Source organism: Sander lucioperca, chromosome 23 (assembly GCF_008315115.2).
Source record: "Sander lucioperca isolate FBNREF2018 chromosome 23, SLUC_FBN_1.2, whole genome shotgun sequence".
Lineage (NCBI taxonomy): Eukaryota > Metazoa > Chordata > Actinopteri > Perciformes > Percidae > Sander > Sander lucioperca.
In genome coordinates this window covers 18,986,160-19,009,326 of record NC_050195.1, presented here as the reverse complement: position 1 = coordinate 19,009,326, position 23,167 = coordinate 18,986,160, and the positions used below count along the sequence as shown (strand labels likewise).

At 38.2% G+C, this 23,167-nt stretch overlaps 1 protein-coding gene across 2 annotated transcripts in view; it reads right to left on the bottom strand.

Moving 5' to 3' along the window:
* malrd1 (MAM and LDL receptor class A domain containing 1) overlaps positions 1-23,167 on the bottom strand; it is a 52,654-nt gene that overhangs the window by 27,421 nt on the left and 2,066 nt on the right. For both annotated transcript variants that reach the window (XM_031292982.2, XM_031292981.2), the window contains exons 4-18: positions 22,831-22,995; positions 19,226-19,322; positions 15,159-15,290; positions 13,920-14,066; positions 11,912-12,017; positions 11,020-11,387; positions 9,606-10,051; positions 7,427-7,514; positions 7,141-7,320; positions 6,855-7,011; positions 4,604-4,760; positions 4,394-4,504; positions 3,174-3,387; positions 2,823-3,070; positions 702-984 (exon numbers count right to left, since the gene is read on the bottom strand). In XM_031292982.2, coding sequence (XP_031148842.1) covers positions 702-984; positions 2,823-3,070; positions 3,174-3,387; positions 4,394-4,504; positions 4,604-4,760; positions 6,855-7,011; positions 7,141-7,320; positions 7,427-7,514; positions 9,606-10,051; positions 11,020-11,387; positions 11,912-12,017; positions 13,920-14,066; positions 15,159-15,290; positions 19,226-19,322; positions 22,831-22,995 — 2,899 coding nt within the window. The remainder of the gene's footprint in view (positions 1-701; positions 985-2,822; positions 3,071-3,173; positions 3,388-4,393; positions 4,505-4,603; positions 4,761-6,854; positions 7,012-7,140; positions 7,321-7,426; positions 7,515-9,605; positions 10,052-11,019; positions 11,388-11,911; positions 12,018-13,919; positions 14,067-15,158; positions 15,291-19,225; positions 19,323-22,830; positions 22,996-23,167) is intronic.

The following is a 23,167-nucleotide window of genomic DNA, read 5'->3' as shown; positions in this document are numbered from 1 at the left end:
TGTGCAGTTATCTACTAAAGACAAGAAGAAGACTGCAATTCCAGCACTCTCCTTGTCACAATGGAATTAAAAAGCTGCAATTGACTGGCTTGCTCTTTCAGAACAATAATAAAAAATCAATATGTTCCAGCTTCACACTGGCCTTCATCTGCGCTCCGGTCCTTGGAAGAGATAAATTAGCTTTTTATTATTGCTCAAGTACGAACAAGCCAGGCGTTTTACTTTAACAGTGCCTTGTTGAACCAAAGTCTACTGAACTGAACTGAACTTTGAAATGTTGTTTTTGAGTTTATGTTGTGTTAAAGTTGTGAAAAAGTTGCAGTTGTTATGTAGCAACAGTGCACGCATACTGTAGTGTCTCGTTTGGCTTTAGAAGGCGACCCAAATCATCAACAGTTTCAGATCCAGCTCTAAACAAGGCAAGGAAGAACATGGCGCAGCTATAAAGCCATGTTAGTGCCTCTGTGAGACTTCGGTGCTTTGACCTAAATGCTAAATGATATTTAGCAGGTATTATGTTCCGATGCTAACTATTTTAGATAAGCTTTTTAGCATGCTAAAATTTGATGACTAGCACAAAACACAAAGTACAGTTGAGGCTGATGGGAATGTCATTAATTTTGCAAGCATTTGTTTTGGTTGGAGAACAGAAAAAAGATCTTAGCATATATAAAACAAGGGAGACAAAGTAAAGTGTCTACCTGCAGGAGGAGTGTTGTCCTCTACTCTAACTGAGGAGGCGAGCAGACACCCTGGAGAAAAAGTGATGTCATCCAGGCAGATGTCACCCTTTTCACTTCGGCCCACCTTGCCCTCAAACATGACCTGAAAGTCCCTGTTGTGGCTCAGCGGGATCTCCCTCATCTGCCAATAGTTGCCTTGATCTCCCGTCAGGTTCACCAAGAGATGAAATTGCCCTTCACTTTTCCTGTACACACTGAGGGTTCCGAGGCCGTCTCCAGACATGTGTAAATAGAAACGCATCTGGACAAATTACAGAAAATGAGAAATACTGTATGTCAAAATAAGGCACCGACTTACAGAGTGTGCAGATGTGAATGATACTTTTCAAACATTTCCCACTCTAATTTCTTCTCATTCACATCACAAGAGTGTAGACATATTACATATTAACTGATTTAGCAGCTACATATTTGAAGAAAAATACAGTATGCAATCAAACTGTTGAGTTTGAGCAAAGTCTGAGGGACAGGCATATAGTATTACATATTGTAATTGGCAGAATATGGAAGGAAACCAAAAGTATGGGCATAGAAAGGTAATTAAGTTTTAATCTTGTCACTAGATCTATGCACTTTCCTTTCAGTCCTTGTCCTAATTAAAGCTCGGAGAGAAAAAGTGTCTCTCCATGACACAGCACGGAGGCAGTGATATGTTTTATAGGTTTTCTCTACAAATGGCGCTACAGCAGCAAAATTACACCCTCCATCTCAGGATAGAGATTACCCCATCCTTCTCTTCTTCTCACTTCTCCCCTGCACAGCCCTCCCTTCAGTTTAATTGGTGCCTTTTTGCTATCTGCGTGATTGATTGACAGGTCAGGAGTGGGATAAGACAGACACGAAACGCAGAGCAAACTCAGCTGTCAATCAAGACATCGTTCCCGGTAGAGCATTAGGCTGACAGCTGGGAGGACATTTTGTAATTGCTTGTTTAGTTGCAACACATTTTCAACTGCAAGCTTAAAGGAGTAGTTTTGCTTTCTTGCCTAGAGTTAGATGAGAGGCTCGATACCACTCTCATGTATGTCCAATAAATACATAGGATAAATATGAGGCTACAGCCAGGAGCTGCTTAGCTTAGCATAAAGACTGGAATCAGAGGGGAAAATGAACACGTTATATATTGTTATTATTTAATGGTCCAGCAAATTAACCCCGTAAAACCACAACTTGTTTTTACACTTTGTTTTTTGTACGGATTAAACCGACATGATATAACATGTTGGACATGACATGGAAAGAATTGGACAGTGCCAGGCTAGCCGTTTCCCCCTGGTTCCAGTCTTTATGCTAAACTAAGCTAACGTTTCCTGGCCTTAGCTTCATATTTAACAGACAGACATTGGACTTATCTATCTTCTCATCTATTCCCATAAAGTCAAACTAAAACTGCAAATGTGATTACTGTAAATATACCAAAAGTGTTGAATTCAGCTCTTCATGTACACTTTCTTATGAAGCCATTTATCTCTAGTGAAATGGACAGAAATTGTAAATTGGTCAGTGTTACGTTTGGTTATTTCCTGACTGGAAATTATATTCTGAATTGCATCTACAGCATGAGGTTTACACTGTTTCTACAGCCTCTTTAGTTATTAGAACACTGGATAATAAATACCTTATACCTATATAATATAAACATATGCAGTATCTTCAATAATATGGTACATACCATACAGAGACTAATGGAAATACACTTTTTTGTTCCTTTAAAATTTAAACTGCAGGAAGCTTTTAAATTAGATCCACAGAATAAGTTTCAGCATTCATTTCAGGAGTGCCAATGTTTTATTACATTTTTTTGTTTTTCCTTAAACTTATTTAGTCTATTTTAAATGTTATAGTTTTTTGCATTTCACATGTATTTCTTTGGATAGTATTTGTTTATTTGAAGCCATATATTCTATGCAGAACCTTTGTTCTCACGGGAGCATCAATGCAAAAATAAATTGTCAATTCATTAATCGTGTTCTTCCAGTTGTTACATTTAAAATGATGGCATCATACCAACTTGTTTTATAATTTGAAGAATTAAGTAAAAAATAATATTTAGTCTTTATTGTAGTCTTGTTTTCTTACCTTGCACTGAGAGCTCCTGCGGCTCAGTAAGGGTCCTGATATGCGGGCGGTGTCTCCGGCTGCCTGGGGGAAGGAGCCCTCCAGGTACAGGTAGTGCCCCGAGGGGTCTCTCAGGGTGTGGTCACTCGATGGTCCGGTGCCAACTGTGGGAGTGCTGCCCGCTTTGATCAGCCAATCAAAGTCATCCTGTCGACACTGACGCCAGGAACAGAGGTCAAACTCAAAACTGCAGCGCCCGCTAAAGCCCTCTGAAAGACAGCAATAAAAGAAGAAATCAATCCAGGTTATAAAATTGTCTGAAAATTCATCTTTCGCAGGGTGTCATCAGTCAGACATGAGAGGAGGCCTCACTGCAGATGTAGGGGTCTTCATCAGAGTTGTCCCCACAGTGGTTGATGAAGTCACACAGGTTGTCCTGAGGGATACAGTGGCCATTAGCGCAGGCGTACTGCTCAGTTGTACATGGCCCGTCTGAAGGAAGAGGAGGGGAGCAGTGCAGGAAGCTGACATCATCTATCACCACATCGCCCATGTAGCTGATCCCTCGCTTCGCCCTAAACATCACCTGACAAAAGGACAACAAACTACTGTAAGGATTGACTCTTTGCCCTGTCTGTCATACTTTTTAAATGCCAGGGTTAATATCATCAGACAAGGCATTGAAACATAGACGCTGTTTTAATGAGTGATGTTTTTCTGCAGTCAGTTGATGAAGGTCTCAGAGAAAAGAGGAAAAGGGCAAAGGGCTCTTAAAATGAGGCTCATAGCTGCTAAGTGTAAAAATGCCCTTCAGCTGCAGATTGAACCATCAGCACAGATCTGACTGTCCACTGAAAATGTGGAAAGGCCGTGGTATTTGGTCAAAGAGATGCCTGCTCCCGTGCAATGACACAGGACCTCTGGCTGTGTAGTCACACTGACCTGGAATAACCTCAGCAGGCAGACACCATGAAGGGACTGCATCTCTGATTACTGTCAAACTCACAAGTTAAGAGTCATTAGACTGAATTAGACTCAATCAATTCATTGATCATAAAGTCTGGGTGTCTAATTTAGCCTGCCATGACTGAAATTAGGCAAATTACATTGATGTGCACAGTCACCTAAGAGGCTGGCCTTTAGAATGTCAATAATCTGAATTACACGTCTATTAATGTAAAAGTGATCATAACAATGCATACACCATGTCAAAAGGGCTTTTCACTGTAAACTCTATTTTATCTCACGTATAGCCCAATATTGCAAATAGTCAGAAATGTGGTCAGTTCAAGAGTTATGAAAAGTAAGTAATGAATAGATGTTGTTGCATCAGAAATTTTTCTTTTTGTGTTATACTCAGATATGCCGGGTGATTATTCTGCCAACAAAGCAGCAGTTTACACAATAGAAAATGGTCCATATTGAAAGTGAAGAGACATAATCTTTGCGGAGAACAAATATCACCCAATCCAACAGCAAAACAGATATTCGGTGCAGTATTATTGATTACAAAAACATTTGATATGAACCATTATATCACATTAAATGTAGTTGTATAACACATTTAAAAGTATCTCTAGTAAATTACAGACCTGGACGTTGTTTGATAACCCCAAAAACACTTCTCCTCTTTTCCATTTGTTGCCTTGGTTACCAGTCTGAGACCAAACCTCATGAGTGACGTTTTCATACTTCAACAGCACCTACAAATAGAGTGAGAATAATAAATATGAGTTTTCTGATAAAACCCTTTATACTGAGTATTATTCTCCGGCTGAATACAGTATTTTCACTCTTCTTACTTGCAGCGATCCCACTGTGAATCCACACATGTAGTACCAGAAGACCAGTGTGCAGTGTGGCCCAGTGGAGGAGATGGCAGGTGTCTGGAGGACAGCGGTTTGACCGTAGCCACCGTTGGAACTGTCTGCACACATATACCAACCCTCTGGACTGCCTCTATCAGAGGAAAGACAGAAAGTACAGAACAACTTCAGGAGTTATTTCCACAACCTGTGAGTCCAGCAGTGAATTTTAGTATCAACTGAGAGTTTGCATCATTATTGGGTTTGGGTTTGTTGTGCACCCAAGTGAAATTCTGTCATTGTATTGATTTTCTTGTATATATGTGACCTTCTATGAAACACTACTGCTCTAAGAGACGGCCTCTGAACACTGATTGCTTTGATTGTGTGCCACCTTTTTCCATTCCAAGTACTGATTTTTTCTCTAGAATGTCTTTTTTGTAATGGTAAACAAACCCTGTTCTTTTCTGCAATTAGAAATTCACTAAAAACTTGTTTGGTTCCTTCTCCTAGTTTACTACCAGTGGCTTCCTGAAAATTCAAAGATCCCTTCCAGATGTATACAATACTCCGTTTTGAATGTTAATTTGTGTCTGAAATGGGGAGGGGGGCGGGGGGGGTTCCCCCAAAAACGTATCACTTACTATTATTATAAAATTACTTTGTTAAATATTGTTGAAATTACAAAATATGCAATATTTTTAATTTCTAAGTTTATTTGCAGGACATCAGATGTCTGGAACTTTACTGTTCATTTAAGATTCATGCTCAGTACATGTGAACTGGTCTTTTTTTAGATTACACCTGTAGTCCTTGCATATTTAAGGTGATCACAGAAACTTTTCCCCCTCAGCCGTTGAATGTCAAAACAGCCTTCTGGCGTCAAACTCTGCAAATACATCATTCTGCACAGTAAAGGTCAAACATCCAATAAGCAAGCATGTTTTTTTTAATGGAGGGACTTTAAAGAAAAGGTTTTCAGCTTAGGTTTTATTTTTATCACTCCAACCATGTTTACTTTCAGTTATGACAACCAGAACTGGTTAAGTTAGTAGAATAATCGATTAGTAAATCAACAAAGTATTTATAAACAACGACTCTGAGAACTGATTATTATTTTATGTAACATTCTCTAGTTCCAGTCTCTCAATGGCAAGGATTTGCTTTTTTTCTTATCTTATGTGATAGTAAACAGAATATCTTTGGGTTTTGGACTGTTAGTGGGACAAAACAAGTGATTTGAAGATCAGCCTATATCTGCTTCAACCTTTTCTGATTCACTTTTTGAAATTTCTGTGGTGCAGCTCCACTTGGGTTGAATAAGACACAGCTCTCCATTTAAGTTAATCCCTTTCAATTCAGAGCCAGTCAGGGGTGCAGCAGGAGCGAGGAAGGAGAGTTTCAGGTAGACGGAGGGGTTATGAAGGAAGACAGTAACTGTAATTTTGGCTGAGGGAAGAATAATCTACTGGTCAAAGTGCCATTTTCTGCTACCACTGGCCACTCAATAAAACATAGATGAGGACAATAAGGGCACTGTCCACATCCATATATGCCACACTCACTTAGCTTGCAGTACATTTAGCTTTTAGTGAAGTAAAAAGTGATAACGCATAACAGAGAGAAATAATTGCTCTAAATGCCTTTTATTTATTGCCTATTATTGCCTAATACATTGTATCACTACTGTATACCTGTAAATTAATGGGTTGACAATGAAGTTCTCGAGTTTACAGTATATAATTTGTTATTTACCTCTTGTACACTTTTAATTCATTTTCATCACCAATAATCTGCCTATTATTTTCTTTATTAATCACTGATCTTTTTGTCTGTAAAATGTCAGAAAATAGTAAAAGCCCATTATAATGTCCAAGAACCTAAATTACATCTTAAAATTGCATGTTTTATCTGACCAACAGTCTATAACCGAAAGATATTTCTTTTACGTGCTTAAAATCCTCACAGTTTGAGAAGATGGAATCAAAGAATACTTGCCATTTTTGTTTGAAAAATTGCTGCAGTTGCATCGACTAATTAATTAATTGATTCATAATACTGTAACAGAAATAGTTATTGTAATAATTATATATATATATATATATATATATATATTTAAAAATAAACTTTAATTTACTTTAACTAATCCTGGGGTTTGGTGTTATTCGATATGCTGACAGTCACATTTAAGTTGTGTTTGTTAGCTGTGGCCATAACAATATATATATAGTCATTTGCTGGTACTCACAGGGTGTGGTCATTAATAGGACGGTGGTACTGTTCTCCATCATGAATGCTCACCCCATGATCAGGGGACCAGCGAAATGCGTGGATTGGGTCCAAAGAGGAGTCGATGCCATTCCAACCACAAGTGTCACCGCCTTCAAAATCGCACCATTCCTTCACTGGAGAAAGAGACAGGTAAATAAGTACAGAAGGGAGGGGCAGGAAAGACAGACACAGCACTGTGAAAACATTACAATGCAATAATGAAAGCCTTCTATGTAGACATTCTGAGAATATAAATGTTTTACCACAGTTTAATTCATCTGAGCCATCAGAACAATCCCGTCTGAAGTCACACACTTTGCTGTTGGCAACACACTCTCCATGTGCCACACACACAAACTCTCTATCAGGGCAGCTGTGGGGCTGAACTGTGGGAGCTGGAGTGGTCACTGCAGGGTTTGTGGTATTCGCTGTGGGGAACTCTCCTGGAACAAAGCACGGTAAAAAACACAAAGCAACAGGTGAAATTAAAAATAAGGGAACACATTGCCCTAAAAAGTTCATATTTTCTGTTATGGCATAATCATTTACCTTCATATGGTTCGCAGTCCAGGAAGGAAAGGTCATCAATGGCAATGTCTCCATTAAAATCATCTCCAACTGTACCTTCTATCAAAATCTGACAAAAGAGAAAGCAAAAATAAACACAAGAAGATATTTCCAGTAAGCCTCGCCAGTTAGCAAGAATGCATAATAGCAAATTGCTGGAACATCATCATTAATTAATGTTTAATTGCACATGTGAAAATGGTCTACATTTACGCAGCTAATCTTTTTCCATTTACATACAAAACCAAAACACCAAAACCGTCCCAAAAACTTAAGATATCTTCATGTGGGGTTTTGATTGATTGATTGATTGATTGATTTTATTTCAAATATGTAAAGAGCAGAACAGCAGACAAGAAATAAAAACAAAACAAATCAATACAACAAATAACAACACAATACATTAATAATAATAACAACTTGTGAACACTTGACAATCTGTTTACATATCTGAAAAGGAGTGGGAAGTATACATTTATTTAATCCCACCCCGTGTGTACACAACTCAGTAATAGTGAAATCTACCCGCTTTCCAATTGTGAATGTGAACTCCCTCCCTCATACCCAAAATGTATTTCAAATTTACATCAATTATTTACAAAACAGAGGAACATAAACAAGGAAAGAAAACATTTCATAAACTCAAAACAAAAAACAATAAATTAATAAAAAAACAACAACAATAATAATAATAATAATAATCATAATCATAATAATAATAAAACTGTAACTAAAACGAAACATCAGAGAACACCCAATGAAAATCAACCCCCTTCTTTCTCCCTGAAACCCGTGAAAACCATGTCCTTATACCTGATTTTAAACTGCTTTATGTTTGGACATTGCTTTTGTTCCACCTGTAGACCATAGCTCCATAGCTTTACTACAGAAACTGAAATGCAGAAACAGGGTTGCTTTGTTTCTAATACTGTATAAATGTTTGAGTGTATTTTCTTGCCTGCTTGCCAGTAAGCGTTGCTACACTGAACTTTTAAGTTTTATCAGCAGCTTTTCAATGCAATAAAATCATTAGCTAAAATATAATTTCCTCAGATGAGTTGTCAGCAGCCACCAGTCTGCTGACTTTGTGCCAAGAAGTGGAACAGAATTTGGAATTCTGCTGATGTTGTTACTGTAGTAATCAAGTCAGCACGTCTGCACTGCAGAATACAGCTAATCTAATAAACAAGGAATGCCTGTTAAATGTTTATTTGAAGCACTATCTGGAAGAGGCACCATGTGAGTATTTACTGTTAGAATGTCACATTAGCATGATTCAAGCAGCAGTTTTGCAAACATGTTTTGAAATATTTTTCCAATAATCTGACATTTCCACTTGCTGCCTTGGCAAACAGCTTGTCTTGGAAACAATTTTATTAACTTAATGCTGCTAAGCTCATCACTGCTTTTTACATGCATTTCTTTGTACATATTATTATATATTACATATTACAAGTACATATTACATTGGAGTAAATATCTTGATGTCAAATCATTATACTCTATCATTTTGTGGCAGTGTGCCCACTGCGGTCAATTAACTTGACAGACAGAGCTCCTGTTTTCGATGCCATAATGGAAGAAAAAGTCTTTAACTGCCTGTCAAGTTATACTCACTCATGAGTAATGACAGCAGAACATCCATCCTGAGGGATCGCTGTCGAGCAGTGGAGCTATTAGACAGATCTTCATCATGCAACGCTGCAGTGCACTTTTAAACACAACGCTTTGCTTCACTAGCATTTCATTGTCGCCTGCCAGGGAACTGTGTTTACCTGTAGCTCATGTCTGCCTTTGATTACAGAAGGGGACTGAAAGCAAATGATTTAAAGCGGGATGTGATGCGACTACAAGTGGTATTATATTAAACTACCCAACAGTATATAATGAAATTAAAACTAGCTCCACTTTAACCAGCTTACAGTAATAATTCAACATGGTCGTTAATTAAAATGATAAACTTGTCTGCAGTGTTAAGGATTACATTTCTTAAGTAATGCAAGGGATGTGAAAGGAATATCTGAAGCATATTCTGTCTTTCTGCTCATTGCAAAGTAATAAATAACATTTGATGACAGAAATATCCTGTACACACACTCAATGAGCCTACTCCAAAAGCAGAAGTCTCATTTTGGATCCGTTTCTGGAGCATTATAGTTACCTGGAACGGCCGAGCGCTGGAGAGGTAGACAGTCTTCCTGTGCCATAGGTTTCCTTGGTCTCCATATCGTACCCACAGCATGTGCCCACGCCCTGTAGCGCTGGTCCTGAGGTACACTGCCAGAGAGAACACATGTGAGCCGAACATGTGGTAATGGAAGCGGAAAACACAGTGGTGGCGGGAGCTGGACGGGTCCTTGCCGCGCTGGTGAGTGGGTTGGAAGACTCTACTCAGCAACACGGCTGTGTCTTTGAACTCCTGGGGGACTGAGGACTCGATGTAGAGGTAGTGGCCATAGCTGGTGCCCAGTGTGTGGTCCTTCCAGGGCCCCGTGTTCAAGGACGGAGTGGGGCCTCGGATGCGGGTCCAGTCAAACACATCTCCTCCACTCTGTTCTTGCTTCCAGCTGCACAGCCCGTGTTCAAAGTTACACTGCAGCTCTGGAGCTGTGAGACATGACAGGAAATGAATGAACACTGCTGCCAGAAAACATCATTTTGAGACATTTGTACTCTACTTGACCATTTCCATTTTCTGACACTTACACTACATTTCAGTGGGAAATATTTCTTCTCCACTACAAATATCTGACAACTATAATCACAAATTACTTTCCAGATAAGATTTTACAAACTAAGCATATAATGAGATTATGAAATATGCACATTAACCTAACCTATAACATTGTTAAATTTAGCTTCACATTCACCACCGACAACAATAAAATGTTACTTACATGTCAATGCATCAGTAATAATAATTAAATAATTCATATAATAGTATAACATCAAAGGGGACATTTTTCTGTATGAGCACTTTTGCTTTTGATACTTTAAGTACGTTTAGCTAAAATACTTACTTTTACTTCAATTCAGAACGTTTTATTTGTACAGTAATGGTGTATTTTTATATTGCAGTACTAATAATGCACTGATGCAGCACTGCACCCTTGTCAGACTTAGGATGGGAAGAAATAGCATCTTTTTTTATACTATATAGTACATTCTTCTTACTCGTCCATACTTGGCGCCTACTTTGCCCACAATGCAACTCGAACACTCACTGTTCAGGCTAAGATTTGAGTGTTGTATGCGTGTAGTGACTCAAGCTGCTAGTCTCAAGCAGAGATAAGGAGTGGGCTACGGAGGCCTGGAAAAGCTCACTTCTTTCTAGCTTCTCTTAACACTTAGAACTTGTAGTTTTCAGTCCCAACCAACGCAACTGACATCACTTGAGGCAATTTATTTTGTTCTGGAGCCACAAAAGGCTTTATGTAACTTTTTCACATATGCAGTGGTACTCAAGAACTGTAAACAGACTTTGATGTGTAAAATTGGTGGAGTTCCTCTTAAGTAAAAGGACCTAAGTATTTCTCCCACCACTGAATATTTACGTAACCAAAAGAGACACTCACAACATCCCTCCTCATCGGATCCATCCCCACAGTCATCCACAAGGTCACAGAGCTGCAAGTGCTCCACACATGCCTTGGTATGCACGCAGTGGAAATGTGTGTGCACGGGGCACACCACCACTGCATGGGGCAGTGAACAGTTCTTGAAGGTGATATCATCCAAGGCGGAGACCCCATCAAACACTCCAAGGCTGATCTTAGCCAGAGCGATCTGGAAGGGCTGGGTGATGCGTCCCAGCTGTACGGTAACCTGATTCCAACGGGTTCCTTGGTCGTACAAAGTCCTCCATATAACAGTGTTGTTTTTAACTCCATTGATTCTAAGGTACATGTCTGCAGCCCCCACGGAGATACCTGAGTTATAATGCCTGAAGGTGATGAGGGAGATATGAAAGCAAAAATGTTACTGACTATAATATTCCAGCACAGCAATGTGTGCATTCTGTGGTATTATACTTTTGAAATTACTTCCTCACACATTCCTCTTGTGATAATGCATATGCTTGCTGGATATAAAACATTTTTCGAGTGCTTTTGATTACTCTGCAGAAAAAAAAATTTAATTTATAAAACGTCAGCACCTCTTTGCATGGAGTACCCCTCCAATCATCCAGTGGAAAAATAAAATCTGTCATTTGACACAAACTTTTAGGGGCCATGAAGCTGTCAAAATATCAGAGATTCAGATGTGCATCTTCTCATTATGTTTGACTGTGAAATAAGAGATGCTGAGAGAGCAGAGCTGAGACAGGTGAAATGATGGTTGGAGGAAAGGGAAAAAGATAAGAAAACACAAAAGTCTGAAATTCCAGGTGGATCTACAGATTGCGGTTACGAGTCAAGTTGAACAACTTTTATAGAGTGGAGAAGGAAGCTACAGTGTGACTCTCACCAGAAGGTCATGGTACACCCGGAGGCTGATTGTTTGAACCAGGGTCCGCGGAGAACAGCCCTTGGATAAAGACTGCTACTGTTCTTCAATATAAACATGAAGTGGCCTGTAGTGAGTAAGACGACAATTACTATTAAAAACAAAATCAGCGTCTACTTTATTACACAAACCCCCACATTGCTGCAAACATCATGTTCTGCCAAACAGTGAATCACCTTTGAAAAAGCAAAAACTTATGCTTTTTATGTAATGGATAATATGATTTCACGGAGATTAAAAAAAGTTAAAAAAGCTAAAACTGTCAATTTCATTCTCTCAGAAATATCTCTCCCTCTGGGATTTTTATGCACAACAATGTCTAGGGAGTATATTAGGAATCATGGGAATAACAAAACATATTCTGTCAACTGCAAGTCGCCAATCCACCAATGTCTTGTTGATGAGACAGGTCAGAGACAATGGAAAGGCTTGTTTGGTAACAGCCAGGCTGCAAATGTGCAAATAGCTGCTCGGTGCAGCAGTGATGTGCAGAAGGCCATTTTATTTCACACAACTCATCAAACCATGTTATGTTACACTCCTGCACACAACATGGAGATGCACCTCCTTATAAACAATGTTGGGTTTTCAGGCTGACAAACTGCACACACGACACAACACAGGCCTTTTTAGGTTGATTACTTTACCTAAAAATCTAGGGCCATAGAACCTATGTAACAGTAGACTAATTTAGGATTGTATTCCTCTTCATGGCTAAATTTTGCTACTGCCTCATTTAACTATGTGCAATAACATACTGAATTTTGACGTCAGTCAGTTTAATAACAGATAACACTGAGTTTTAGCTTTAGCTAAAGCTCATCAGCTAGGTAAAGTGGTAAAACAAATGGCAAAACAATTTTTTGACCTAATATGTAGAATGTAGATAAGATAATCATTTATTGATCTTTGGGGGAAAATTCCCATGTTACAGCGGCACAGAGACGGAAGTCAAAGATGCTTTATAACAATATCTTTCTGAATCATTTCTGTTACTGTGTTTTGGCTCTGTCCATTCTGCTCGGTGCTGCACAGTATGAGGTGGTGGCGTGTTAAAGTTGGAAAGTTTTGTTTTTATCTTCTATTAGGTGTCTTACTGCCAAATAAACAAAGTTTGAACACCACCACATATCTGCGCATTGTTTTAAATCTGTGAATGGTCACAGTCATATTCCCTAAACCTTCAAATAGATGCTCCCACCAGGATATGTCATTTCACAAAGCCTGAAGTGTAAAAAGAAGCTTCCCAGAAACATAACAGGGACTCATCTTTCCACAGCATGTTCACACAATGTACATAACAAAACAACAGATGGTGTTGCTAAAACTACACGATGTTATCAAGTAAATTCACAACAAGATTGAAGAGTTTGTTAAATCCATCCTAAAAGTTAAATGTTTTCTGGAGGTTAGATGTGGACCAAAGCTTGCGTATAAAAATGTGATGAAGCATTATATACAGTAACATGTTGTGGAACATAAACCTAGGTGACAACAGCATAGTAATGTGTATTCCAGTGAATGATGGGGTGTTAATATGCAGAATGGGTACAGCATGTGTTAATTTCATTTCTATTATTCAGATGGCTGAGAAAGCTTTTCTCCATGAAGTGCTTATCTCTCAAAAACACACAGACAAGGGACATTTTCTTTGCTTACACAAAACCCTCGATTTTATCTGTAGATAATATTATCTTTTGTCGGTTATTTCAGATCAAACACCCGGGACACAGTCAAAGCATCTCATGGGCTCATCATATTTCTATTCTTATTCCAGTAACTGGTGATGGCAACTTTCTTTGTCATGGCTGTTGATGTGTTTTCATCTTTTGTACTATATGTATAATTGTTGTCCAACATTTTTTTTTGAGTGGAGCTGCTCGGGAACAATATAGTTGTATTGTATCGTATATTGCACATGGCAGCATTGCTACTGGACATACTGTACGATGTGTGTTTGTTTCTTTACCCTCAGTGCTGTTTGTAGAGTGGTCCAGAGGTGGTGGGTGGTAGTCTGGAGGTACCTCCACAGTAGAGCCCCTGACCCAGTCAAAGCCATCGCCAAGGGTGAGCTCGTACCAGCCACAAGATCCACTGTCAAAGTCACACTCAGAGGCTGAATGAGTAGAGAGATGGAAAATGATTTAGTGTAGAGACTTAAAAGTTAATTATTGTGTGTGATACTGACTAAAAGCTCCAGAAATGCTACTGATGGACCATGTGGTGAGAGGTATGTGTCAACTTCTGTTTCCACGGTCAAGAGTACATTTTCAACCTCAACTTTTAAACCAACAGGGATGAGAAGTCAGTGCTCTGAAAAATGGAATTTCGAATATCCACAGTTTTATGACAAATGGGTAAACTCTAACTCTAACTAAGCTGAAGAATATTGTGTGATATGACCAAAAACTCCAGAATGCTGCAATATACATTTCTCAATGTTAAATCATCAGTATAAAAGATTAAGCCTTTGTACGTAAAAACTTAGCTGGAGAACCACAACTCCCAAGGTACATTTTGACAACTGACAATACAATCAACAGTTTAAATCAGTTAACTTTTGGATCCTGGGTTTATTTTGCATTCATTCGGAAGAAAAATTGGTGGTCATAACATAAACCTGTTTGATTGTTACATTATCTATTATAGTCCCGTGTTTCTATGTAAGTAACAATTAGGATATCAAAAATTGAAACGGGAATACAAACTTCCTTCCACTATGCAACTCTATGGACCTCGTGGTGAGATCGTTGTGTCAACTAATAAAATAAAGTTTTTTTTTTAAAGCTATAGTGCGTAGTTTCTAAGTAATAGAATGACAACAAAACTGTCAGCACGTCCACATGATACAAGTCTTCGGTGACCCTGTGAGCTGATACTCTTAATTAGCTTTGTAGCAACTCATTTAGCAATGGCTTGAATGTAACGGACGTTCATTAATATCAAAAATGTACGCAATAAAGGTTTAACATTCTGGATGAACTCAGCATACACTGACAAATCAAATACCAGAAAAAAAGATGAAACTCTTGTTAAAAGTGGGGAAGATCCAAACCAGGGAACAGTCAATGTAAATCATCAGTCAATTTAAATGTCAGCCATTGCGGTCATACTGGCAGATAAATATATATCCCAAAACTGCTTTTGGTCAAGCGTACAAATAGGATGTGGACTATTTGAATGGGTTACTTGGCAACAAGGTTCTTACAGCAGCTGGCTTCATCCTCTCCTTGGGGACAATGTGGGGTGAAGTCACACACTTTGCTCTCCTCGATGCAATCCCCATTGCCACAGTCAAACAACGAGGGAGGGCAAACAGGAGGAGGAGGTACATTGCTCTCTGTCACAGGAATCAAAAATGAAAGATTAATACAATCAATCATGTCACATGTATCACCAGATACTAAGAGCTATCAAGTAATTATATCATTAAAGAATAAGAATAAGAAGAATAATATAGATGAGCTCAGCTACGGTATGAGAAGTGTCAGTACATTAGTTGTGTTATGAAAGATTAGATACTTCGAAGTTCAGATATTTTGATCAATAGTAAGCCTGAGACCTCCTCTCTTGAATGAACTCAATTCTGCTTATGAGGAGTATTTAAAACATAAGTGAAAAATTGTCCATTTTAAAATGGCTTTTGGCTGGCTATTGAAAATTAGTCTTTAAATGGTTTCTGATTTAAAATTTCTGCAGTAACTAAGCTTTTGATCTTGGGCTGAGCCATTTATGACCAATTACGCATGGTCTCCAAACTGCATTTACTTAGAGAAAGAATAAAGAGTCCCCACTCTAACGGATGCAAAGGGGGAAAAAACGTATCACAGTATTTCAAAGCAACATTAATTAATTGATTTTCTTGCATGCATCCCCTTTTACATTACACAGTCATTTAATCCATTGTTAATATGACATATTTGATTAGTGCAGCTTACAAGTACAAAGTACAAACTGCCTCGTGCATCTGAACCAATCCTGCCTCCTAAGAAAATTATGTTTACATACAATTAATTTGCAACAGCAAATACATTTTGTAGGAAACAAAATGTAGCCCGTATTACATTTTCATGGATACAACATAATGAGAAAATGTTAATTAATGTAAATTAAATAACTTAACGCATCTGGCACTATATATATATATATATATATATATATATATATATATATATATATATATATATATATATATATATATATATATAATTTGAAAAGAGAATTATGTTTGCCTTCTTTCCAGATACTAGGATATACATATATATATATATATATATATATATATATATATATATATATATATATATATATATGTATATCCTAGTATCTGGAAAGAAGGCAAACATAATTCTCTTTTCAAATTATGGCATATTAGCATTTACTAGTGAGAACAGGAGACCCATCACTATTTTCCCAGTACACAGCAAACTGAGAGAGAAAATATTCCATTCGCAAATACAAGATTATTTTGACTTTAATGGTTAAAATATAAATTAGACACAAATGACAAGCAAAACAGACGGATAACTCCAGGATAACAGGTGCAGTGTTACTGGATTTTAGCGCAGCATTTGATGTTATAGACCATGATCTTTTAATTGGTAAACTAAAAGGCTATGGATTTAGACCAAGCACTCTCTCATTTATGAAGTGTTATCGTTCATGCAGAACACAAAGCATGTATTACAAAGGCAGCATGTCTAACTGTAAAGGTATAGACTGTGGCCTGCTGCAGGGTAGCTGTCTTGGACCATTTCAGTAAACCATCTTTACATTGGCATCAGCTAATCCTTTATAAATAAATAAATACAGTAGGGCAGAGATTCTGAAATGTAGGTCAGACAAAAATTATTGGGAATATCAATTAGGCATATAAAAGAATATCCGTAATAAATAACGTGGTGGCCAGCTTACTCCCAAAACATGCACAGACACTCACACATATAAAGAGTATGATTTATGATAACAGGATATAAAAGAGGCGTCGGATGTGCAACAAATTTATTGGCTATGTAGTAGATAGGATGAACAGTAAAGATCCTCTAAGTGACCATAATGGCATGTAGTTAGCAAATTCGATGTGAGCCACATATCAAAACAATGTCCTTGTCTTCCCTCACATGTACAGGTCAGTGATACCTGTTGGTTATTTCTCCAGTACTGGAGCTTCGACTGTAATAAAAAAAATATTTGAGTTTAGGATGTAGGTCTTACCAGCTCTGTGCCTGTTGTGCACTACTGTTCATCGCCAGGTTTAATGCATTTTATATAATAACACGGCCCATGCATTTTGAGGTGTAAAGCATTTCACAAATCCACTGTTGGGAGCAGAAGACAGATAGAAGATAGAAGCTAAGGGAACAAGTGCCATGGTGACAGGTGTATGTCCAACAGTGTCCTAAGTCTGTCCCACTTTGCTCTTATTTAACACACTTAACTCAACTAAAAGCTGCATTATTTTATTTTTTCAGCCACTTGGGGGTAGCACAAAAATGACACACTTGATAGTTCCCCATTTATACATCCAGCAAACATTGAGCAACATTAGCATTCATGTAGAGTAATTTAGAGTGAACCAAAACATCAAGTTGTTGGCCAGAAAACCAAAACAAAGAGCTGGAAGATTAACAAACCCCACAACAAACAGCGACGGGAACAGCAAACTCGGGTTATACTTCTCTGTAGGTTTGTCACCAATAGCTTCACCCTTTCACTATTGGATTATGTGAAGCACTTTGTGTTACATTGTATATGTATGAAAAGTGCTCTACAAATAAAGTCAGATTGATTTGACTGATTGATTGTTAATATAAAAATATTGATTATAGCCTCTTTAGGTTACGTGGGTTTCAGTTGGGAGTGAGGCTCAAGGACAGGAATCAAAGGAGGCAGCTCATTGTGGCCTTACTGTATGTACCATACTGTAGTGGACAAACTGGAAATTTCAGCCTCATGGTTGACTAAAAAGCAAGGAACACCTACTGTAGCACTCTTGCTACTAACAATAGATATGTAATCTATCCTAAATAAATCATCTACAGCTTGCTCGCAGACCTTCCCTGGTCATTAATAAAGCTGGTTTGATTTGCATTGATATGGATCTTATCTCATTTAGCTATTAGGCTAACTGAAATAAAACCATGCCAATCTCTAGGTATGGTGAAGGGTATGTGATGATGTGGGGCTATTTTAATTCCAAAGGCCAAGGGAACTTTATCAGGATGCATAGTATCCTGTATCCATGAAATAACTGGCCTTTAAAAATTAAAATCTGCCTTCCTCTATGGGAATTTAACATAGGGGTATGTATAATTATGGCCCCTGTATTTTAAGGAAGAACATTTATTTATTTACAATACATTATTTATTCACAAAACAAATTGGTGTCCTTAAAAGGTCGGATTTTTCCTCATTTTTTTAATTAAGGCATTAAGATCAATTTCCAAAAGATGATTTTTTTATTCCTTTTTTTAGTCAACTTTAGCATGGGTATGAATACTTATGAGCAGCACTGTATATATATATATATATATATATATATATATATATATAATAGATATATCAGATTTCTTTAAATTAATATATTCAGTAAAAATCCTTATTTACAATTCAAGTTCACCATATGCCAAACATCCTTGACAAACTGTGGTACTTAAGCTCAGACCATTAACATCTAATGTAATTCAGTGACATTAATTCTGCATCTAGTGCTGCTCCGTCCCCACTCTCCACTCTGGCCTTGATGCTCCGTCAGGGAAAGAGGCCTAAAAAAGCTGAAGGCTACAGGTCGTAGCATAAATGAGGCAATCAATAAAACTCTTGTTTTACAGGCAGAGCAGGAACATCATCCTATATTGGGTACATAATAGCAGCTGTGAGGATGCTATAGTTTGTAATTGCAGCTGAAATACATGTAAACATGTAAAAATAATGTCCAACATGCCAAGAGGACAGTGCTTTATCAAACGCTCCCATCCAACATGTTCAGCCATATCATATTCATCACTGAGCTGCAGGCAGTGCACTAAAGCAGACATAAATAAACCCATGAATTGAGGCTTTGACTGCTCAATGTTCAGTGCAGAAAAATGTATAGTAGGCACTATTCTAATGAATCAGTTATTCTGTTATGAATCCTATCCATTAGTGTCTTCCCCTGTTATCAGTATTCAAAACAGGTGCGTGGTGATCTGTTTATGTGTGGCGATATTTCCAAATGTTAAGGTCTGAACTTGTCCCGTCTGTGTAGTGAGATGTTATTAATGGTAGCAGTACCAGGCACAGTCACACAGCCGGGACTGAAGGATAGGTCATCGATGGCCAGGACCTCAGAGTTTTTGCTTTCAGCTGAAGGTTGCCCTCGAAGCACCACCTGGTTGACACACAGAAAACATTCAAGAAATCACTCACTCACCTCATTTATTACCTTTCTACACAGCCTGCTTGTCCTTATGTATTTTGGCCTGAGTGCACATTCAGTATGTGTGTGCATTAGTGCATTTGCATGTAGTATGTGATGTATGATATCTACATATGAATGTTAACACTGACTAAACAGCTCTAGAAGACAGACTCTAACAGTCTTTGGCCATGCTAGCAGCTAATGTCATGTGTTGCAGGCATTTTGTCATTGGACAAATGGAAATTACAGTTTATCCTGAGGAGGACATAAATGTCTGTACCAAATTCGACGACAATCCCTCTATACTGTAGTTGTTGAGATTGTTAGTTACAGACGTTGCCATCTCCAGAGCCACAATGCTAGTTATCTATAAATGACACATTTTCTCTGACTTTCACAGTGCTAATATTATCAAAGCTGCACTGATCCAAGTCCACAGAGCAGCTTTATCTACACCAGGGGAGTCTAATAACCCACCGTTTATGACTGATCTAAACAAATGGGGGATTGTGTCATCATGGGTGATGGGAAAATGCTATCAAATACACAATTTTCATTGGTCATACTTGTCAGCTGGTATTTCTTTGTTCACTTAAAACTGGACTTTGAGGCCATAAAAGTAATAAAATCTATGTGATGATAGGAATGAGTGTATATAGAACTATTCATTTAGGATTTTACAGCCAAACAAGTTTATTTATCGGATCCAGACAATGTACCCTCACTCTCAGAAAATCTTGGGAACCTTTATCCACACAGCCACTTAGAAGCAAACACTACAAACTTTTTAATCACATCATAGATGTGATTTTTTTTAGGGTATGTATGCCTCTGCACTGGCGAAAGCCATGGCTGGAGGCATTATAGAGACAGAGCACATTGCCTCATACTCTGAAAACCACGCCCACCGGAAGGGAAAACAATGGGCACCACAATATGCAACTTAGGGCTGAAACACTAACAAAGTGTCTGTAGCTAGCTACAAACATCAAATTTAAGTATGTCAAAGGATTATTAGCATGTTAACTATGTGTTAGCAAGCTAAGGCACATGCAAACCTAATGCTGCATGGCTTTCTGATTGATCCACATTCCACTGTAATGCAAGTTGCATAATGTCAAAATGCTTTAGCTTAACTCAGAGAAATATAGTTAGCCTAAAACTGACATTTGACTTGGTAACAAAATGCTCGTTGCAAACGTAACATTGGGCATAATGTTAGGTTAGTGTCAGGATCTCACAGTCTTTCCATTCTTCCTGGTGATTCACCATGTCTGTATCCACTTGTGTCTTAATAAAAGCTCAGTTTTTCAGTTCAGCAGCTTATAAAAACTTAGGTATGGGTTCTTTACCCCTTTTGATAGTTCATCCCATCACACAGCAGCTTTAAGGCATTTTTCTGTTGTTTGCTAGCAGACGGAATTGATGAGGATGCACCTTCCCACAATACAAGTTAATGGAGAGCGGAGAGTTGTTTTCCCCTCCGGTAGGGGCGGGACTTAAATGTGCTCTGTATCTAAGTTTTCAGGTGATAAGTCCGTCTGTCCCATTCTTGTGAACGCGATATCTCAGGGACCCCTGGAGGGAATGTCTTCAAACTTGGCAAAAACAAATGCCAAGTTACATCTTGGTGGTCAAAGGGCAAGGTCACTGTGACCTAACAAAACAAGTTTTTGGCCATAACTCAAGAATTCATATGCTAATATGACGACATTTCACACAAATGTCTGATAGGATACATTGATGAAGTGATGAGGGATTTTAACATAAAAGGTCAACTTCACTGTGACATCATGATGTTTTGCAAAAAACACTTTTCCGGCCATTTTGCAAAGCAATAACTCAGGAACAGAAGGGAGACATTTTGGTCGGATACTGAGTTGGTGACACAAATCTTGGAATGGTGGTGATTGTATAGATCTTCTGTGCTATTGGGTTGAAGATGTGCGTGAAGCATCCACGTTTTGCCAAAAACTACACTTAATACCCTTTAATAAATTCCTGAGGGTGGACCGACATGGATGTAAACTGCAATTTGACTGGTTGGCAGCGGAGGTATACAACCTATAAGCTTTAGACCAAATGTATATGTGCATAGTACTATATTTTATATGTACAAATTTTAATAAAGCTGTGCAAAGAAAAGTGTTTTCTACAACACAATTGGAGAACAACTACAAAACCCTGGAGATATTTAAGCAGGTGAAAAAGTGCAGATCATTAAGTGAACTGACTGAAATTGAAATCGGCTGAAACCACCAAGTAAATAAGAACCCAATTAACTCTGTTTAACAGAGGAAGCAGAATAATGGAGGGCAAAGTAAATGCTAGCAGATAGTTTACCTCTCTTAAAAATGATCTGGCTGAAGTTAGTGACAGATGGTGAAGGCAGAGAAGAGGAGAAGGGTGACACACTGACATTGTCTGAGGATATACTGTAGGAAGGACACAAACAGCAGGCTTCAGAGGACTCCAGATGGCCTCTGAAGGGTCCAGTTGGGTCAGTACCCTCCCTCTGCACATAAACTGCTCCTGTTGTGCACCTCATTTCTGTTGTGATGACTTTATCAGTGTCAATGAAACTTTTTTATATCTGACATGGCTCTTAACTTGCAATAAAAAAAATCAACAACACAATATGGTATAATTTAAGTTGAAGCATTGGCCAATATTCTAAGTCGTAAACTATACATCTTGATAAAAATCCTTTGATTTAAACCTGTACTATTCTGATTGATTTTGGCCACATGACGGCAGTGGCCACAAGCTTTAACCACAACATTTAAAGTTGATGTGGGGAACTTGTTGGAAAGCAGTTGCTTTTTTACACATCCAGCAAATACAGAGCAACATTAGCATTCATTTAGAGTTCTGTTTCTGATGACCTAATTGATTTATGTTCAATATTCACTCGTCTTTTATCACTGTTTTGGTCTCTACCAACTCCTGAGGAAATATCCACAGTTAGTTGCTAACTTGTGTGCGGTTTGGTGCTGGGCAGGTAGCGTATGGTCTCTCACTAAAACAGCTGCCTGCTGCTGGAAATAAGGTTAATGAAAGCAGTGAGAGTGAACCCAAGTAGTAAAGTTGTGGAACGAGCTGAAAGATGCATAAAAAAGCTCAGAGGACCTGAAGGGAACTAGTCTGTCTGTGAAGATTCTCTGTGGTTTCACTTCACATACAAGTATTTTCTCCCTTGTAAATATAAAATCAAATCAAAAAAGCTTCCTTAACAAAATAGCATACAAGGACAGTCCTTCAAGACTTCTGTAAAAAATAGGAGAGCAAAGAAGAGCTGCGTCTTTTTGGCCTAAAATAATATAACTTGATTGGTACCTGACAAAACTGACTGGAAAACTTGAGATAAGATATACCATGATATATGTCAGATATACATTTTCATTTTAGTATTTATATGCTTTTCAATATTAAACAGCAACATAAAACTCTATTATAGTAAATTGTGAATGTTACAGACCTGAAAACTGTGATTGCTGGAAAACTTAATCACTGCCCGCTGCCACATTTTTATCTGTGGTTGTGTGGAGTGTTTCCACACCTCTGTGCTCTGATCCAGTGCGTGAGACTGAATCAACACCTGAAGATCTCCATGTTTTGCCCCAACATAATAGTAGAAACTCATCTGTTAAATGAAAATGCAAGGAAGATATCACCAGTTGTTGTAATGTGGTTGTTGATGGTTTTTAGTGCATGCCAACAGAGGATTTTGTAGGGCTGGGTATCGTTCAAAAATATTCGGTAACGGTACCGATACCAACACCGTGAGTTCGATACCGGTTCCTAAACGATTGCCG